Genomic DNA, 19,632 nt, shown 5'->3' with positions numbered 1-19,632 from the left:
AAGCAATATGAGAGAACAAAGAAACACAATAGAAACTAAAACTACTGAAAACTCCGTTTTGCGCTGACAGGCAGTGAACTCCAAGAGTAAGTGGTGAAAAGTACAAGAGGTAAAAGTAAAGTTTAAATGTATTGTATTATTTTTGGTCAAATCATTTTCAAGATGGATAACATTCAAAGCAGAACTAAGTCACATTTTTATCTCATTAAATGTCGTCTCTCTCTGCGTGCGAAAAACCAACCTTACAATATGGCCATCATGACCTGAAAATTTAAAGTACTTCTGGGAAAACCTAGTTTTTTTTATATATATATAATTGGCAATCTTATGTGTTTTTATGTGAGTATACTGCCTTATTCAAGTAAAAAAGGAAAGTGAAGTTTGTTCCCTGACAGCGTATTCTCATAAGGCAGTTGCAGGGGGAGATCTAGCGCTGAAAGTTTATTAGTTCTGCTTTAATAAATGTGTTTTTGTATGAAAAATACACTAACATTAGCAGTTACAATGGCTACAATTTCATCTACCAGGTACAACCATGCATATTCATTAATTCATACATCTGTTTACACGGCAACAATAGGAGCGGAGGGGGGTTCAGTCAGGGCATTTATCGTCTTGTGATGAAGCACTTACAAGTAAAATCAACTTGTGACAGAACAGAAGTGATGACTCAGCCCTGTTCCTAAACTTACCAAATCTTAACCTTTTTCCTAACCATAAAATGCTAATCCTAATCATCAGATTTCTTAATTTGCATATTTTATTTATTATAAATATTTTATAAAGAAAAGTATTGGTTCATTTCACCTTTCACCTAGTAATGTAGATCTAATTTATTTACTCAGGTTGTGTACAATGGAGTCTCTATTGTATTTAAATCACTCTAACTGACATGGTCAGTGACCATAAAGATGAACTGCATTGATCTGGTACATTGAGTACACAACAGTAAAACTTGAAATAGACTTGACTAGTCACACAGCTAACTGTAAACAGTCAGTGTGTGTGATGTTGTTTATGATAACCCCATTCTGTTGTTAACCTACTGATAATGACAATTATGCCACTTGGTCTGCAGACTCCTTAACTAAGAGTTTTCTGCTTAAAAAATGAGAATCAGACATAAAGTGCAAGTTCACAGCAGTCTGCCACCCGCATAAGGTATGAAAGACAATCACAATTTTCACAATTGTTGCTCAAAGTGAAAAGTCTGAATCCTGATCAGATTTGTAAACTGACTGCAGCATATAAGTTTTAAACTACAGTTAACCTGAAAGAGTAGTACTAACCTAGGCAAAACAACACAAGTGGCACAAAACCTGGATTTATACATCACACTAAAGCCCATCACTGTAACTTTTTAGCCAAGACTAAATCATCATCAATCATTGAGAAAAAATATGTGTCCTTACAGTGATCTGGGCTTGCATCTCCACAAACCTAACTCAAACATAGCCTTCACTTTGTCGGCATGGAAAATGCATTCCTTTGAATGAAATGTTCCAATGAATATCATAAAACATATCTATTTCAATGGAGAATGTTTCAAAATAGGGTTTGAACTTTCTTTTTCCTCAGTTATGCAGGTGATGTGCCACAACCAAAATATTATGAAGTATTGCTATAAATCTATGGCTATTTAAGATATCATTTGACAAAATCAGGTCTAAACCTATCCAGGGCTGAACTCAGTTTAACCTTGCAGATCTATGCAGAAATCACATTTAACCCTTAAGGTTATAGACCTGCTACAACAGAGTCATTAAAATCATAATTATCATCATTAAAATAATTAAAATCTTAATAAACAATGAGTTACAATGTTATGTTACAACATCTTATACTTATACCCAACGGAACACAGACCACATTTTGAGAAGCACTGTTTTTGAGTGTGCGATGAGAGCTGTGGGGAAACAAGGTGCACCTGTCACATCCTGATCAATAGAGTTTCCTGTGGGAGAACAGTGACCGAAGCCCAGCCTATTTCCTGTCATAAACAACTGGGCCCTGCTAAATAATCAAACACGCAGCAAGCAGGATGTTATATAGAGCCAAGTAACTCCAGATCTTTTATTTACTCGGACACAATCATCCTGCAACATTCATGCTGTAGTTCCTCAAAAGTCCAAAAAAGAAAAATACTCCTCTAGGTGTAAATACAGCATGTGTATTAGTTACTTTACTGACAAATCAAACAAAGGGGTGACAACTTAGGAACTGTGATGTCCCAAAATGAGAATAAACCATCTATTGAAGTTTTTACAGCATGAAGTGTGTTTTTTGAAGTATTTGTTTTTTGCTTTTTGTTTTTTGTTTTAGTCCATTATTCATTTACTCCTCACATGGACGGTAAGCTTCTTCAGTATTCACAACTGCCCTGGGGCTAACTTACAGAGACTTGGCCACTGTTCTTTGCCAAGATCAGATCAACCCCATCAATCAAAAAACAATATATTCATGCAGGCGGGTGTCTTGCCCAAGAACACACCAATATGCCTAAAGTAAAAACACTTTAGGCATATTCCATCTGAGCCATTAGCAATTTGTTCATGAAGCAAGTAGCCCTACTGTATTAAAGGTGTACTATGTAACTTTTCTTGTGGGGGTCCGCTGTATATACATGTGCAGATGTATTGATCTCCATCTTTATTGTGACATTAAACTTATCATTCTTTCATTCAATTACAAGGATTTTTAGTGCACAAAATACCTTGAAAAACAGTCACTTTTTGTGCACAGCCTCAACTCTTCGTGTGTGTGTAACTAGCTTGTAGCATGACCTGGTGACCCACTTGTTTCCATGGCGATAGATAGAAGTTGATTGCCATTTCATTACTGTTGAACATAATTTTCATATATATAGACAAGCAGATTGTGGACCCTCTGACAATTGGCCTGTTACGTGGAGTGGAGTGAACATTTTCCTTCTTAAACAACCTCTTGTTAATGAGGAAAATGCGAGTCTTTGATTAGCCACGTTAGTCATGAAAGGCATCAGTTTCCTGTGATTACACACCACACCTTGACACCTGCTAAACAACCGGAGCGATTATCCAACCAGATGTTGAATAGGCACGCCAAACTCCGCTATGTTATTTAGGTCTTAACCATATTTACCCCAAAACAAAATAATTCTGCAAGATAATTCTGTACTGTGGGGGTGGGACTGGCAACTCTTACTATATCTACAGAGGGATCTCCAGTGTTAGAAAAGAGAAGAATTCAATTGTGCTGTGAAATAGGCCCAAAGGCAGCTGAGTACAAAGGGCTACAGGTCCCAGAAGACTACCCAGAGGATGCAGGCGGACATTTTGGCTTTAGGAGAAAACTCTATCACAGCGCTGCTATAAATCCTACCACTTTTTAATTCACGTGGGGTGTTCCTGTCAGCACAAGCAGAAACAATCCAAAACTACTTCCAGCTGGCGTCAAAGAGTAATTCCTTTATGGAACACTACATACCTTTTCCCTGTTTTTATACGATTAATAATAGGCAGAAATGCTTGGTAACCCTGCCTGTACGTGCAGAAGGTAAAATTGAAAGTTGCCACACAGTTTGCATTGCTTCACTCCTGACTGACTCCAGCTTGATAAGAGGTGTGCGATTAAACGGCTGACGCATCCGCTTGACTCATAAATGCTTATTCTAATGTCTAATGCTTATTCTGTCATGACACCACAGTGACCTTAAGGAAACAGGCAGACGTCTCTACTTCACAAAACTAATATGAGGAATCTCACATTATGATCTAGATTACATTTGATAGGCTCTAAGTTTGCTTAAGCTTACATTACATTGTTCAGCTGGTCATACAAGTTTGTCAATTTGAAATGTGTGGAAAGCAAATAGTTTTTCTACGTAGGACAATGTGAAGTAGGATAGGTAGCTGTTATAGTGTATACTCAAACAGAGGGAAAATGCTACCATAATCCATCAGAGTATATTTACACAACAAGCACTTTGATGGCTAGATCATTATGGGTCACAGAAAACTCCTTTGGTGTATATATGAAAGATAAAACATAGTAAAAGTTGAGAAAACTCTTTACTGAATGACTGTCACAACTTCAGTGTTTTAAAATCTGCATCTGTTTCTGAAAACTCCTTCATTATGTCTATCATCATCAGTGCTGTTGTTTATGTATTTATGAGAAAAGAGCTCACCATATGCTACACAAATATTTGCATAATGAATGAACATTAGCGGCACTGAGCATCTCCTCACTGTCGACTTATTTGAGTAATCGTAACACTTTAACCTCTGCATCTCCACTGAGGCCGGTGAGTAAACCGCCTTTGGCTGTTCCTTTTACACATGATTTATAACACCACTCACAGCTATCAGACTTCATTCATTATTGAAGACAAGACACTCATACTAGATTTGTTTGTGTAAGCATTATGGTTAAACTACATATCGTGAAGTAAATGAAGCAAATGCAAAATGCCAGCAATTTTAACAAATGTGTTGCAGGTATGACTATATGTGATGACTTGTAAGAACTGTGTCATTTTGTATTGCATTCATATTATTTACTATTTTTGATTTGATTTCTCTCATTCCAGTCTTATAATTTTTAAGATTTTGTATCGTTTCAGGATCTGATAATATAGTGTGTCTGAATTCATCCTCTGCATTGACCCATTCTTCAGCGCCGCTGGGGTAACCTGTCAGCAGCAGTGGACACCACAGTGTCTCAGCTATGGACCCATTTCCGGATCTTGAGCTAGACTTGGTCAGGACTAACTTAGCTGGAGGATTTTACCTATAATGCATCGTTTGTTTTAACGGGAGGTCTACACAGAAAAGCCCGGGCAACTTGAGCATCTTTAGTTAACCAGTGGACATTTTAAGATGCTAACTACAAAAGAATTCTGTTCTACTGCACATTTGTTTACCCAGCCTTTGTAGGAGACATGGGAGCTATATTAAATACAGTTTTGTTTTTGTAAAGAGAAAGATTCTGGCAAATGTCCCAAAAAACTTTTGTATTATCAAAAGGAAAATATTCACTTGGTGTCACAATATGGTTGATGGTAATGTATTCTCAGTCTGCACATAGTGGACAGCTCTATTGCAGCCCCATCCACACAATGTTTTGGACCAAAGCGAGCACTGTCCACCATGAGAGGACCCAGTACAAAGAGCGTGTCCCGTGTGAAGAGGAGCATCTATCAGAGCTGTGGCCAGAGGGAGCTTCACCGCCTCTGGAGCCTGGGTGTCTGAAAGATGACTCCGTCTGCACACACCAGCGCCTCGAGCTAGCTCTAAATAAATAGCTGCAACGCTTCATCCTCCTTCTTTCAAAGGAGTATGTTTTTGCAATTAGAGACTTTATTTTTCTTGGTTCGTTGCATGAGTCAGTCCAGTGTATTACTCATTTGCTTTCAGATCATGTTTAGTATAACAGTTATCAAAGCATTGTGAAGTACAAATGCCAATAAAAAAAATTCTATGTCATTATTTAACAATCAGGGTAATTATTACTTATAATACAAACCTATTATACAACCTAATTGGCTGTCAGTTTTGCTTCAACAACATCATTTTATATAAAAGATTTCTTATATTTGACTTGAACATCATGTAATGTTAAAAATATGATAAATATGAATGATAAAAATGTGCAAATAAATTAATATTTAAATACATAATAGGCTGAACCTTTGATGACAATTGCAAATATAAATAGTACAGCCTAAAGAAATGTGAGCACAGTTTCATACATATTCTGAGACAATATAAAATATATTTGTATCAAGTACATCGTCTCAACAATAAGAAAATATTTTGGTATTATTTTAGAAAACATACACCTTACACCTGAATTACAGGTTCATGTTTTATTGAGGCAAATTAAAGTCCAGATATTATTAAAGTGTTACCAATAACATGTCTTTGTAGTAATGTTAAAAAACACACTTGAGCTATCAGGTTATAATCATGAGGCCATTTTGATATTACTGATTTAAATTTACTTTTCACTGTTTTTTGTTGTTATATTTTTGTCATGATTTTTTAAAAAGACAAATAATTGTGATACTATCTTGACCCCTCTTTTAACTCCCCCAACCCACCCCCCCTCCTTTTTAAGTGTAACAGGACACTATATGCCCTGGCAGCAGGTCTATCCCCGCTCTATAGCTCATTTTATGGCCACTCTAAGCCCCACATCTTATCTGCTGTCATCTGGCCCGTCCCATTGTTAGTGTTATCAGGGGTGATCTGCTCTACCTCTCCTGCAGCACACGCCGCAGACAGATGGAGCAGCCATACCTGCGGAGAGCCTGAATCAAACCACACCGGGGTACCTCTGTCCTATACAAAAACAGATCTTAAGTCTCCAGTAGGCTATATACATGCATAGAACCCCCTTATGTTGCTCAAAGTGGTGTAAAGTTGTTCTGTAAATCTCTTCAATCATAATAAAAGCTCACTAAATTAACATCTGTAGTGTAATGGAGATGTATACAGTTATATGATTGGTAAATATATTGGTAAAGCTATTGTTTTCTGCACTGACAACATAAGGCAGTGAGGTTAGGTACTACAAGTGTTTTATTGATCTCACAAGATAGTCAGCAGCATCATTATGTATTTAAGTAGAAGCAGAACAGTAGTGTGGCATGTGACTGGTAAATTATGGCACGTAGGAACTGTTTATAGTTTCTATATATTTAATACATAAATACAAAAATATAAATATATATATATATATACAATTAACATAATTATATCACATGAATATTTCTTCATGTTTTAATGTTATTTTATAATTAATTTATGGTGTTTTGCATTACTCCTTGCCATTGGGCTCTCTTGGTAGGCCTAGAATTTTATTACTGCTGTAAAGCTGAGTTACAATAGGGACATAGTAACCCATGGCAGAATTTAATTGTATGCAAACATGTGATTGACTACACTTGCCCTCCCACAACGTCCTCTACATATAAGATTAAATTAACAAGTCTGTCTTTTTATACATATCTTTTACCATTTCAGCAATTTATCTTCCTCACATATAAAATTGAAACATTGGTGGTTGTTGTTGAAAGAGGATTTCAACTGTTGTGTAAATACAATTTATATGATCTGCAAATAAAGTTCTGCTGCAGGCAATAAGAGCATTTATTAGTATAGTTTTATGACTTCTGCAAGGTAAACTACAATAAGGATGTAACTGACACTCTCCTATTGTACAGTATTGTATAGTGTACCTAAATGCAAGCTCGGCTTACACACCCATACACATAAAATATAAAAAAGGTACATGGTATTATCGTAGACTTATTTTGACCTCAAGAGCTGCTTATATCTGTACTGGAGCAATACAAATTTTGTTCAAAACAAACATATCTTTAAAATGTTGTCATTCAACCTTTTTATATCATTTCAGAATAACAGTGGTAATAGTTGTGTATCAGTATTTAGGCTGATATACAGTCCAGTCAAATAAATATTTCTACCTTACATGTTCATATTTACTTCCTATTGAACCAAGAAACCTTATACTCACACAACATGCTAATAATCTAGTCCCATGTAGGCATTATTACAGGGACATGTATTGCTGTAGTGTAACCTTGTATTACTGTTGCAAGACTAAACCACAGTAGGGACGTTATAGGAAAGGGAACCCCGGTTGCTTTTTATCACTATGGACTCATACAAAACAGCTTTCCTATGCAACAACGATCAACTTTCTCAACCAAGTTTGCGGCTTTGCTTTGGGCCTGTGCCAGATCTGGATACAGTACTTTTCCCTTTGCTGGAGGGAAGTGTCAACTATTTCGTATTTTATGTTTTTCTTCTATGTTTTGTCGAGTCTGCCATGTTGGAACAGGCAAAAGAACAATTTTTAGTTATTAGAATGAAAACACTGTGCTGCCAGTCAACAATGTGAAAATGAACACTTGTGGCTTGTTAGTGGTTGTTGCAGTAGTAATTGAAATTGTTGAAGAAGTGGCAGTAGTAACAGTAGCATTAGCAGAAGTAGTAATAGTTTTATTAGTAGTAGTAGTAGTAGTGGTGGTGAGCATTGGATTTTAATTCAGAGGAAGAAAAGTAATGGTAAAAGTAATTGTGGTAATGGCAGTATCTGAGGTACTTGTCCATGCTAGTAGTAGTAGTAGTAGTTGCTGGACTAACAGTAGTTTAAAAGACTTTGAAGCAGTTGTGGTTGCAGGAGTTATCTACAAAATGGCTTTGATGTAAAAATATTGATTGTGGTCTTTTATGTGAACAGAAATTCAGCTATCCCTTTGAAATGAATTAAACAGCTATTACTTTGAAATAAAATAAACTTAAATAACCCCAACCCCAACTTATTTTCAGGTAACAAACACAAAAATATGTGCACTTAAAGAGTTCTTTATACTTCCTGCATTCTGTGTGGTAGAACCAGTTCTCTATAGGTGTTACCCTGGTGCATGTAAAACTGAGAAGACAATGGTGTTTTATGGTTCTTTTCAAGAGGACTGTTTGAACCCACACCACCTCCAGGGAAGTCATAAACCAGTGCATCTGTAAGAGTGTAAGGGCAAACTCAGGGTACATTTTGATCTGTTCTTGGATTGAAATAATTTATTATGTTTTTTTTAATGGAGGTTGGTAATTTAGTTCTTTTTTTTTTATTTTTCTTCAGATGCTCTTCCTTATCCAACTGGCCAAAATCTCTAACAGGAACCCAGCAGCACCACAATCCCTTTGTGAGGTAGAATTTGGTTACTTGGCAAAAACACAACAGTCTGTGCCACTACTGCTCCCAAAGACCTTTGTTTTGATGCCATAGCAATTCACAATTTGATATAAAATACCTTATCTTTTTAACAGTGAAAAGTCCTCAAAATGTTTCCTTTAACAGGAAGCTAAAACCAATGATTATCAAATGACATTATATCAACATTTTAATTAATATGGCAGGTTCTGTTAATTTTGCTAACTTTGATTTATTTTACATACAGCGTAATATTTTGGTTGTGGTACTTCCTTGCCTCTATTACATACTTTACTAAGATTTCTATCAGTATTTGGGTTATCTCAAAATAATAATAATGTTCTTTTTCAAATAATTCCACTGCCAGTTTTCATTTTACTCTCACAGTGCTTTGATTGGAGCCCTGATTACCTCTCTAGCCCACTCTCCTCATGCTCAAGTTCTCACAATTATATTCCAGCTCTTCATATAAACACTACCATCTGAAAGTGGAAGTGTTATTGAATTGCCTCTCATATCGTGACCTTGATTGAGGTCAGAGAGGGATTTCTGAGGCTGGGCCATAGCTTGCCAAGCCTCAGTGTAAAGTAGGAAGTTTAAGAGGGTGCCTTCCCAAGATAAGGAGTCAGCTTTGTGCTTAAAGTGCTCCTATTGTTCACATTTGAGCTCTTTTCGCCAAACACAGACATTAAACTATAAGCCGGATGCTTTTACAAATATTTGTGTGAGTTTGGTGATGTGGGCATACAGTGGGACAGAATAAAATTATACTTTTAGTCAGGTAATTGATGTAATGGCTCAAGAATTGCAGTAGTAGTTGCAGTAATAGTAGTAAACAGTAGCCATTTTTAACAAATTTCTTAATTTTTCGCATGAATTTTGTGTTTATATTTTTGTTTGCTCAAAGCTGGGGCTTCAACTCTAAATCTCAGGCAGGATGTCACCATTAACATGCTACAAACCATATGACAAATATTTATTAGATCAAACCAAGAATGTATAGTGGAGCAGAAAGTACAGACACCAAAAAAGTAAAAGTAAAACATAATGTAAAATAGACTGACCTTTTAATTGTGTACTTTGTTACTAACACCACTGCAGGAGTTTTAGGAGTAGTAACCTATTGGTAGTAGTGGTGGTAGTAGTAGTAGCAACAGTAGTAGTCGTCAAATAAATAAATACATACAGACATAATATTCTGATCAATATACCTATAATTTATTTCAATCAAAAAATATTTTCGCAACTCATCATCATTACTGTCCTTGAAATGCCTCAACTTGTAATATTAATTTTGGTGCACAACAGTAAAAAAAAAAAAAGTGAATCACTGCTTGTAAATGCAACTTTATGAATCATATTGTGAATGAAATATTATATTGCTTTGACTGTCATATTTTTTCTTGTGTCATGTTTTACTCACTCAGGCTTGATGTGTCTTGTCTGAAAACGGTGATAAAACTCCTAAAGGCCTGGAGCATAGAGGAGTCTCCTGCCACCCGGGAACCAACCAGACGGCTTGGCTTGGTCTCCACACAGTGCACTGAACAGCAGGGGCAAATACACAACAACAAGCTCTTAATATGATATTCCTGATAGCAATGTTATGGATTCCTGTGTGAATAATGGACAAACTTAGTGCCCTGACCTGCAGTGCATTCTTGTCCTGTGAGCTCATATCAAAACACTGACACTTTCTCTATTTTGGTATGTAAAAAAACAAGTTAAAAGCAGGATATGGGCAGGAGATGTGGGGCTTGAGTGGAGGTGTTAAAAAGGTAGATTTGACACTTGGAGAGAGATGCTGTGTTTGTTGTAGGGATAGACTGCCGTTAGTGGCTCGTTGGCAGAAAGACATGGTTAGGTGGCTTTTGTATGCTGATTCTGCTACTGAGTACACAAATCTGAAAAGTACAAGGAACATTCTAGCTCACCAAATCAGACAATTGTAATTCAATGTTTTTTGTCTTTACAGATAGTGCAGATAGGGGCTATAGGAACAATTAAAAACATTACAAAATGAGCTAAGATTAAAAGCATGTTGAATAAGAGCCCGATGTATAGTGATCATTTGATTTGATACCTCATTTTGTCTTCTTTTGTGTTGTACTGTCCACAGCTTTTTGCATAAAAGGACGTAGTAAAGTTTACTACAAATTGAACAACAATAATAAAAAGAAAGTGAAGAGAATCAGTTTCAAATTATGGGTTAAGTTACTACATAAAATAACAATACTGACAATGTACGTTTGCCGCTATGTTGTCATACTATGTATGTCAAACGCTGTCTTTTTCAGAAGATGTACGCATGTCAACTTTGTTATTCAAATATGTGCATGAAAGATTAGATAATAACTTAGAAGTACAAGTACAACTGTGCAACAACTCACGCTTATGTAATAGATAATCCTATGTCATGTCAGTCACTACTTCATCTTTGTGCTGTTTTCTCCTCACCTCCTTACATATAGCTGAGATATATTTGTATTACTATATATGTATATTTTTTATTTTTACTTGTACATGTACATTTATATAATTATGCCTTATCTGACACTTGAATGTATTGTATTTGCTCTTTTTTATTATAATATATTGTAATGTGTGAGCTACTGTGTCCAAATAATTTCCCTTGTGGATCAAAATCTAAGCCTACTTTTAAAAATAAATGTTAGTTTTATTCCAAGTTTACTTTTTTGTCTGTTTCTTGTTTTCTTTCTGGGTTTACTCCTTTGCACTCATTTACCCCACTTGGTACACACTGGATCACCCATTATGTTGAAATAACCCATTTTTGCACTCAGACTAGAGCTTAAAAGTATTTCCATGCCTTTTGTACTTTGTCAGGACTTGGCGTGCGTTCTTTTAAATGCCGTGATTATAAAAGTGAAGGTGATATGGGAGTACAGGGGTATTATTCATGAAGGGACTTGCAGAGGAGGGGGTAGGGCTCATCTGCTGCAGTGGAAGGGAAGCTGCCTGTCTTTCTTATGCTTCATTACAATAGGCATTCTTCACTCAAGGGCCCTCTGCTGCCGTTCACACTTCTCCTGATTTGTATTCGAAGTGGCTCCCAGTGCTTTTGTATGCTGGCCCGATCGCTATCTTAAATCCTGACAGTGGAGCGTGCTACACAGACTCAGCTACACAGCCAAAGGGGTGATTTTTATTTATTAGGGACAAAAAATCAATTTTGTCTGTGTATTTCTGAAGACAAAATGATAAGCTTTGTGTACTTTCTAATGCGAATGTGATGAGAAGGAAAATTGCAAAAAGCGCTTGATTGCAAAGTGTAAAATTTGACACAAGAGATTAGACAAACAAACAAAAGCAGGTTTTGGAATTGATATGATACTAGATATAAAGAAACATATTTCAGAATCATTTACCAACATACTGTTTTCTAAATTTGTTGAGCAGTAGGCTATATAATAGGCCATATATTTTTATCACATAGCAGAGTGGCTTGTAATAATGATAGTACAAATTTGACATTACAAATAGGTGTTTTCTGATACCATCCTACTTGAATCATTTATTTTACAATGTAACAGTGCTCTAACTTGAAAGTGAGTGAAAGTTTTGGTTACTCTAATTGTGAGTAAGTGTACTGCTCCCTCAGATATGATTAACTTTTTTTAAAATTAGTAATAGTTAATAGTAATTCCCCATTTTTTAAGCTTACTTGAATAATTTCTTGTACTTGTACTACTTTGCGATTCTATTTTTTCAATTCTATCAGCAGCAGAAAAAAATATTGACTAGCCTGAAACTGCAGGGGTTTTACTGACTTATGAGCTCCAGTTGTCTTTACAAGTTAATAAAAAATAATTCATACACTTTATGTTTCTGCTGCAACATCCCAAAATCCAACTGAGATCTGAAGTTGTTTGAAATATTTCTTTGGTGTCAGTTGACTGTGTTTGTTACATAAACAATTCGTGGAGTAGTTTTTTTTTTTTTACAAATAATAATCCCATAAATAACTTATGATAGATAATATTTTACATAATGATTTTTATGATACAAAACATAAAGTTGTGTATTTGAGGTGTAAGAATAACACTAGCTTTTATTTACTGCTGAAAATGATTTATTGAGTATAGTTTCATTTCATTTAAGGTGTTATGAAGACTGAAGATAATGCAATAGACAACAGTAGTTTCTATGTTCTTTTTACTTTTAAATGTTTCTTATATCCAGGATTATATTTGGAAAACATGAAGTTTAAATTACTTTGTCAATTAATAGTATTCATGGCAATATAGTGGTAGTAGAAGAAGCAGCACTGTGTTCTCATTTTAAATTGTATTATTATTATTATTTATATTTAATACAGTTGATGCAAATATGCATTTTGCTCCTTATTTACTAGTGAAAGTTGTGATTGTGCATATAATTGAGGAGACAGCTGAAAACCAGGCTTGCAGATAACATAAATGCTGTCTGAGTGGAATTGATAAGGTTCATACCAATACAGTACTCTTTCTATTGGGCCCATAGCACTGCCCTGTTCTTTTCCTCCAGGGGTCCACTGCAGGGATCAGCTAACCTAAAACTGTCTTAAACCACAATCACTGGTTTATTTTATCATTTAGAAGTGTTAATGATGCCTTAAATATTACAGATTATTGATTTAGCGCAATCATGTGAATCTTCTGAAGTAGGGCTTGTGTTGTTTAAATACAGAATCATGAGTCATACGCATGTTTGAGTCTTGGTGATTTGAGGTAAGACTGTTTATCCACAAAAGGCTAAACAATAAAAGTACAGTTGACAGTTGGTGTTGAGAATTACCTAATTTATTCATGAGGTTTGTGTTGAGTAAGACAGTTAATCCCTTTTGTGGCAACTGGCTCATTAAACAATAAATCCAACCCTGATATTTTATTGACTGCTTATACAATATACATGTTTTTATAAAAAATGTTGACTGTACCGCAAATAAAACTTCTTTTAACCTGTGTCTGTTTATTGTCAGTTTTTTATGAACTATTACCCGGACTGCCTAAAAACACTATATTACATGAGCCCTGTTTATTAAGATTATTTGGATTTTATTTAGTATTATTTTGGTTCAGAGTGTGGCCATTCTATGAGAAAGCACGCAGAAGATTCTTCAGATTTCTGTTGATAGTGTGAAGACGGTTATATCTCCATAGTGTTACTCAACCATGACTGCAATCCCTCTCTGGCATTCCTCCTCTGAGAAAAAAAAAGTTTCAAAACATCATCCGTAATCATGAAAACTAAACTATAAATGTGTTTTGAAATTGAGATGTGCAGATTTTTAGCGGATTTCAGGACAATGGAGATCACAATTTGACAACGCGGTTTTCATTGCTAAACTTTAATGATAGGTTGTTTTAAGCCCTGACATAGGGCTCGCCAAATCAGTGCAAAGTGCTGATATACAGAGAATGTTAAGTCTGAATGATAGACAGTAATCCCAAACCACACTTGTCTGCACTGCTCCATTTAATAAAGCAGGAGTTATTTAGTGTAAAATGTTGTATCTCCGAGGCAGGCAGGGATGGAAAGAAACCAAATACTTTTAAAAACATACTTGTTTTTTACCAACATTATACTGTCTGTACATTTCTGGTGGAAAAATATGTGTTTTGTTTACACTGGTTATTGCATTGGCATGGACAAGTGTAATATGAAAAGTTGATTTATAGTTTGTACTTTGAGTAGCAGTAATTTACCTGGACAACATGGACAAATGTAATCATGTTTTTAACACAGAGATCCTACAAAGAGCCAAAACATGCCTAATAGTAGCTAGTGCATAGACACAGTAATAGAAATTGTAGTGTATTTTTCTCATTTTACTAGTAGTAGTACTGTATAAGCAGTGTAGTAGCAACGTTTCTCCTCTTTATCCTTTACATAAAGAAGGCGTTGACATCACCATTACAGTAAAGTCAGTAAATCAGTGCCGCTAACTGTGTCACCGCTTATACATCAAAGATTTATGAGTATATTCTTGCCACATAAGGATATAGTGTTTCAGCTTTGGTTTGGGGTGAGAGGTGGGGGCCTGTTGCTGTCAGCACCAACTTAACTGAAATAAGAGATGCTTAGTCAAACTGAGAGAACGACTTAAAACTAGTTTGGTAAAAAAAAGAAAAAAAAAATCCCACATTATAAAGCATGTGGTACTTTTCAAATCCACTGGGGGTCATTTGGTTTCTGCAGAGACAAAAAAAGCCGTTTGACTGGTGACTGGTGTGCAGAGGTGAGGCAGGATACAAGAGGCTGATGATGAAAACTGTCATCAAATTAAAGAGAATGTTGTGAAGAGCTGACACAGGCAGTTAATCTGGATTTTATATTTCCTTTATGCTGAAAAGACCAAGTGCAATATGGCACACTAGACCAAAACCCTGTAAATAGTAACATTATGGAGTTTAAATACAGATACAAAATACAAGGCATTTTGAACGCGACTTAAGAAAACAATTATAATGAAATAATCCACTTAGCCTAAACTTTCAGCCTATAGCCAACCAGCTATAGCAGCAGGTGTGTTTTTGCACAACTATAATAGCCCATATTAATCTTGACCTCCACTGCCTACGCGCTGATGGAAAGATGGCTCTGAGAATTTGCGATCTGGATAATTTAGTGAAATACCGCGCAAATAACGACCTGAATTTATCCATAGCCTATTATTTCTAAAAGAAACGAGCAACAGTTGAACGCTAAACGTTTTAAATTAACAGGTCAACATATTTTTGGTTCGCCAGAAATCAGTGCAAATGCAGTAACTCAGTGCGTAAACCAGGGACGTGCGTAAACTAGGGTCGCACAGGTACAGCGCAGTCTGGATGCTTAACCTTAGTTCAGTTTGTCTTTGGGTCACAGACGTTCACTGGAGTTTGTCAGACACCACTCCTCTGCGCGCGGTTTGTTTTCCCTCGTTTTTGTTTTCAAGATGACTTTGTTGCAGACAACGTTTGAGTACCAAAAGTTTCACAAAGAGCCGCCCTCGTGACAGACAGTTGGCTTTATACTGAACCTGTTTTTGGAGCCGTACATCCCGCCTCCTCCTCCCCCTCGTTTAGCGCTCGGGCCACTGTAGCTGTGTGTTGCGCGGGGAGGGCTCAGGCCCGGCCCTATTTAAAGTCGCGCCTGTGTCTTCACACAGATAACTCTGCTTCTCATGCGACACACGCGACTAACGTAACGTATCATCACGAGCGGTCAACATGGACGAAAACGTAAGTTTCTTCAATGTTATTATTGTCTTTTCAAGGCTATCCTCAAATGTTTGGGGTCTTGATTTGAGTTATGCGTGAATTGGACAATTTTAAGTAAGTGGCCTTTAAGAGTCTACTTGACGAGAAAAAAGGACTTAACTTGTAATGAGTAGCCATATCTTTCCATGGAGAAATATATATATATATATATATATATATATATATATATATATATATATATATATATATATATATATATATATATATATATATATATATATATATATATATTTATTTATTTATTTTTTTCTTCATAATAGTGCAATAGTTTTCTTTTTTTTTTTTTGGTGAATTGCACAAGAAGCGTCTATTTAATGTTGCCCTTTGTAATATTCTTGTCTTAATGTATTTCACAGTTTTAATTTATTTTTCCTTTTTTTCCCAGTTTCCTACATACACTTTTGACTTCTCCGACAACAGTACAGACAACCTGTCTCTTGAGTCTGAAGACTTTGGCTTGGACTACCAGGAGCCCTGCGAGAGAGCAGTCAGCAATGACTTCAACAGGATCTTCCTCCCCACCGTCTATGGGATTATTGCCTTTTTGGGAATCATTGGCAATGGACTTGTGGTTATTGTGATGGGCTACCAGAAGAAAGTTAAAACTATGACGGACAAATACAGGCTGCATCTCTCAGTGGCTGACCTCCTGTTTGTGCTCACGTTACCTTTTTGGGCTGTGGATGCTGCAAGGACTTGGTATTTTGGAAGTTTCCTTTGCGTTTCAGTCCACATGATCTACACTGTCAACCTGTACAGCAGTGTTCTTATCTTGGCCTTCATCAGCCTGGATAGATACCTCGCTGTGGTACGTGCAACCAACAGCCAAGCCACAAGGAAACTCCTCGCCAGTCGGGTGATCTACGCTGGTGTGTGGCTCCCCGCTGCTATCCTCACCATCCCAGATCTTGTTTTCGCTCGGGTCCGGGACACTTCCAACCTGCTTATGAACCAGGACGAGAGCTTGGAGTCCTCAGATGTTCGGAGCATCTGCCAGCGAATCTACCCACAAGATTCAAGCCTCATTTGGACTGCAGTGTTCAGATTTCAGCACATTTTGGTTGGTTTTGTGCTACCTGGACTGGTCATTCTCATCTGCTATTGTATTATCATTGCAAAGTTGTCACAAGGCTCCAAAGGACAAGTTCTGAAACGAAAAGCGTTAAAGACTACAGTGATTCTCATCCTGTGTTTTTTCTGTTGCTGGTTGCCATACTGTTTGGGCATCTTCCTGGACACCCTTGTGATGTTGAACGTCATCAAGGCATCATGTGAACTAGAACAAGCTATTGAAAAGTGGGTTTCTATTACTGAGGCGTTAGCATATTTCCACTGTTGTCTGAACCCTATTCTGTATGCCTTTCTGGGAGTTAAGTTCAAGAAGTCAGCAAAAAGCGCACTCACTAACAGCAGATCTAGTCAGAAATCTCTTATGAATAAAAAGCGTGGTCCAATTTCATCCATTTCAACAGAATCTGAATCTTCAAGTGTGTTGTCAAGTTAATGACTCTTAAAATGTAAGCTTTAATTTCAACTACATTTTGTAAAGATGTAAAAAAGAGTTTTATACATTGTGACTTACTTGCTGTGTTTTTCATTTTATAAGGTTTTGCATTTCAAGTTTGTCTTCCCATATGTTTAATTGTTTTATTCCTTTTTTTTTTTTTTTTCCTTAATTATCCTTAGATGGCCGGGCATCAACTTGCCTGTCTTTTACTGTTCAGGGAGAGCTGCTTTCTGTAAAACTGTACATAGAATTTGTAGCATTTGTTTGTGCGCACTTAAGTTGTGTGATCTTGTGAAAAAAGCTATTATTTATTGCTGTCATCCACACTGGAAGTTTTGTAAGATACTGTAAATGCATGCTGCTTTTTTGTACTATTGAGATTGTGTTTTTAATGTAAGAATAAAAAGCCATTGAAAGTTACAACAGTTGATTATGTTGTCTTTGAATTCCCTTAGGCACAGGGGGTTGAGCGTGCATCTTGGGTGGGGGTAGTTTGTCTGGAGGTGTGTCCCTAGCCCAAATGTCTCTCCACCTGATCTGGGTAATAAGCAGAAGGCTGGTAGGCTCACTAACCCTGTAATTGCTTAAACATCTGTGCACTTTTACATCTTAAGCAGCCATGACACAACAGCTCAAATCATCAGTTATAATTACCACCCATATGTCTAGCTAACAAAAGAAAATAGCATGTTAAGTTCACCTTTGACATGACTTTTTGCAGCAAGATTCACTGCTGCCATTGTGTTGACCTTGTAAACCAATGTAATCTCATTGTCCAGAATAAGCAGGTCAACTTGGCCATGTCCCCAGCCCTTACAATAGAGAATAATAGCCAACACATCACATTGTCCCAGTGACACAGGCAAGTAAAATGGCAACAAATGGTTTCCAAACTGTCATCTTGACTAGATTTTGCATAGATAAAGTGTCTACTTTTTCATGTTATTGTATTGTCCACATATTCAATTAAATGGTTTTGCTGTTGAGTTGTTAGAAATATATGCATTTTTGTTTAGTTCAGTTGCCGTCATTGATGTTAATTTATCAAGCACTGCAATTTAGAGTCATTAAACAAAAGAAACACTCTTGGGTTGTAGCTTGCTTATTATCTAGTAATAGGTTTAGTCTTAGCTTACTGATGCACAATTAATCAAGGTTTTGGACTGGTACAAAAGTCCATGATAGTTAACTCTGTAAAATGCATATTGTTTAGGGTTGTGAGTTGATTGGCAACACAGCATTGTAATAAACATGTCTGCGATTTAGAGTGATTATACAAAAATATATGTAGACTTAGGTTTGATGCCCTTATTGAAACTAGCTGCTCAGTTTATCAGAGTTTGGGACTGGCACAAAATCCAGTTTACACTGTGTTTTAGCATGTAGTTTTAGATTGTGAGTTTATTGGTATTAGAGTATAGCATCATAAAATATGGTGACAAGATGTGGTTATGTGATGGTTCTGTCTGGCAGACAGTGAAGTTCAACCACACAGCCCTGCAGGAGACTAAAGGAAGCGAGCAACAATGAAGAATAAAGTGGTCAGACTGCCCCCTGTGCAACACCTGACTCGCATCTATTCAGAGTGAATTTCCATTTCTTTGCATGTTAAAAAAGGTGTGAAGTGTCCCCTATCAAGTCACAAAGTTAATGGGGCTTAGACTCTGGGCTCATACAGGGAAACAGGATAAAACACAAAAAGAGATGTATTGACTTGGAAATGATGCCGGATAATTTTAAATTACCATAGGAGGTTGGCTGTTTGAGTGAGTTGAGAAAAATAAGTACCATTTTTGCTCCCCTCACCTTTGTCCATAAAATTGATTTATTGTAGTTAGTCACCCTTTTTAGTGACATTAGACCCACAAATGTCTTATTGTCTAGTGGTAATATCAGATTACAGTGCTGGTCAATCAATAGCATGTCTCATAGATCCATAGACTTTTTATTACTAATTTTGTGTGGCAGATGATTGACAGACAGTCTCTTCACTATACAACATATGTCCCTCATAATGCTAATTTAAAGCACATATGGTTTCCCTGTCAAACTGACCTACTTTGGCAGATTTTAAGACCTGTATGTCCCTGGAGAACCGAAGGGGCACTTTCATTCATTATTAAAGGATCTTTGTCTGAG

General features: G+C 36.5%; 2 protein-coding genes across 2 annotated transcripts in view; one reads left to right on the top strand and one right to left on the bottom strand.

Moving 5' to 3' along the window:
• Window positions 1–19,632, bottom strand: part of thsd7ba (thrombospondin, type I, domain containing 7Ba) — a 327,257-nt gene that overhangs the window by 306,318 nt on the left and 1,307 nt on the right. The gene's annotated exons all lie outside the window — the stretch shown is intronic.
• On the top strand, window positions 15,789–17,916 carry LOC110156151 (C-X-C chemokine receptor type 4). The gene is made up of 2 exons (XM_020920341.2): window positions 15,789–15,947; window positions 16,372–17,916. Exons 1-2 carry the CDS (start codon window positions 15,936–15,938, stop codon window positions 17,488–17,490), a joined length of 1,131 nt encoding a protein of 376 aa, XP_020776000.1. The 5' UTR covers window positions 15,789–15,935; the 3' UTR covers window positions 17,491–17,916.

This window comes from Boleophthalmus pectinirostris, unplaced genomic scaffold (genome assembly GCF_026225935.1).
Source record: "Boleophthalmus pectinirostris isolate CB_2022bp ecotype Guang Dong unplaced genomic scaffold, ASM2622593v1 HiC_scaffold_1, whole genome shotgun sequence".
In the NCBI taxonomy this organism is placed as follows: domain Eukaryota; kingdom Metazoa; phylum Chordata; class Actinopteri; order Gobiiformes; family Gobiidae; genus Boleophthalmus; species Boleophthalmus pectinirostris.
Note: the sequence above shows the minus strand (reverse complement) of the source record. Positions and strands in the feature narration are given on the sequence as shown.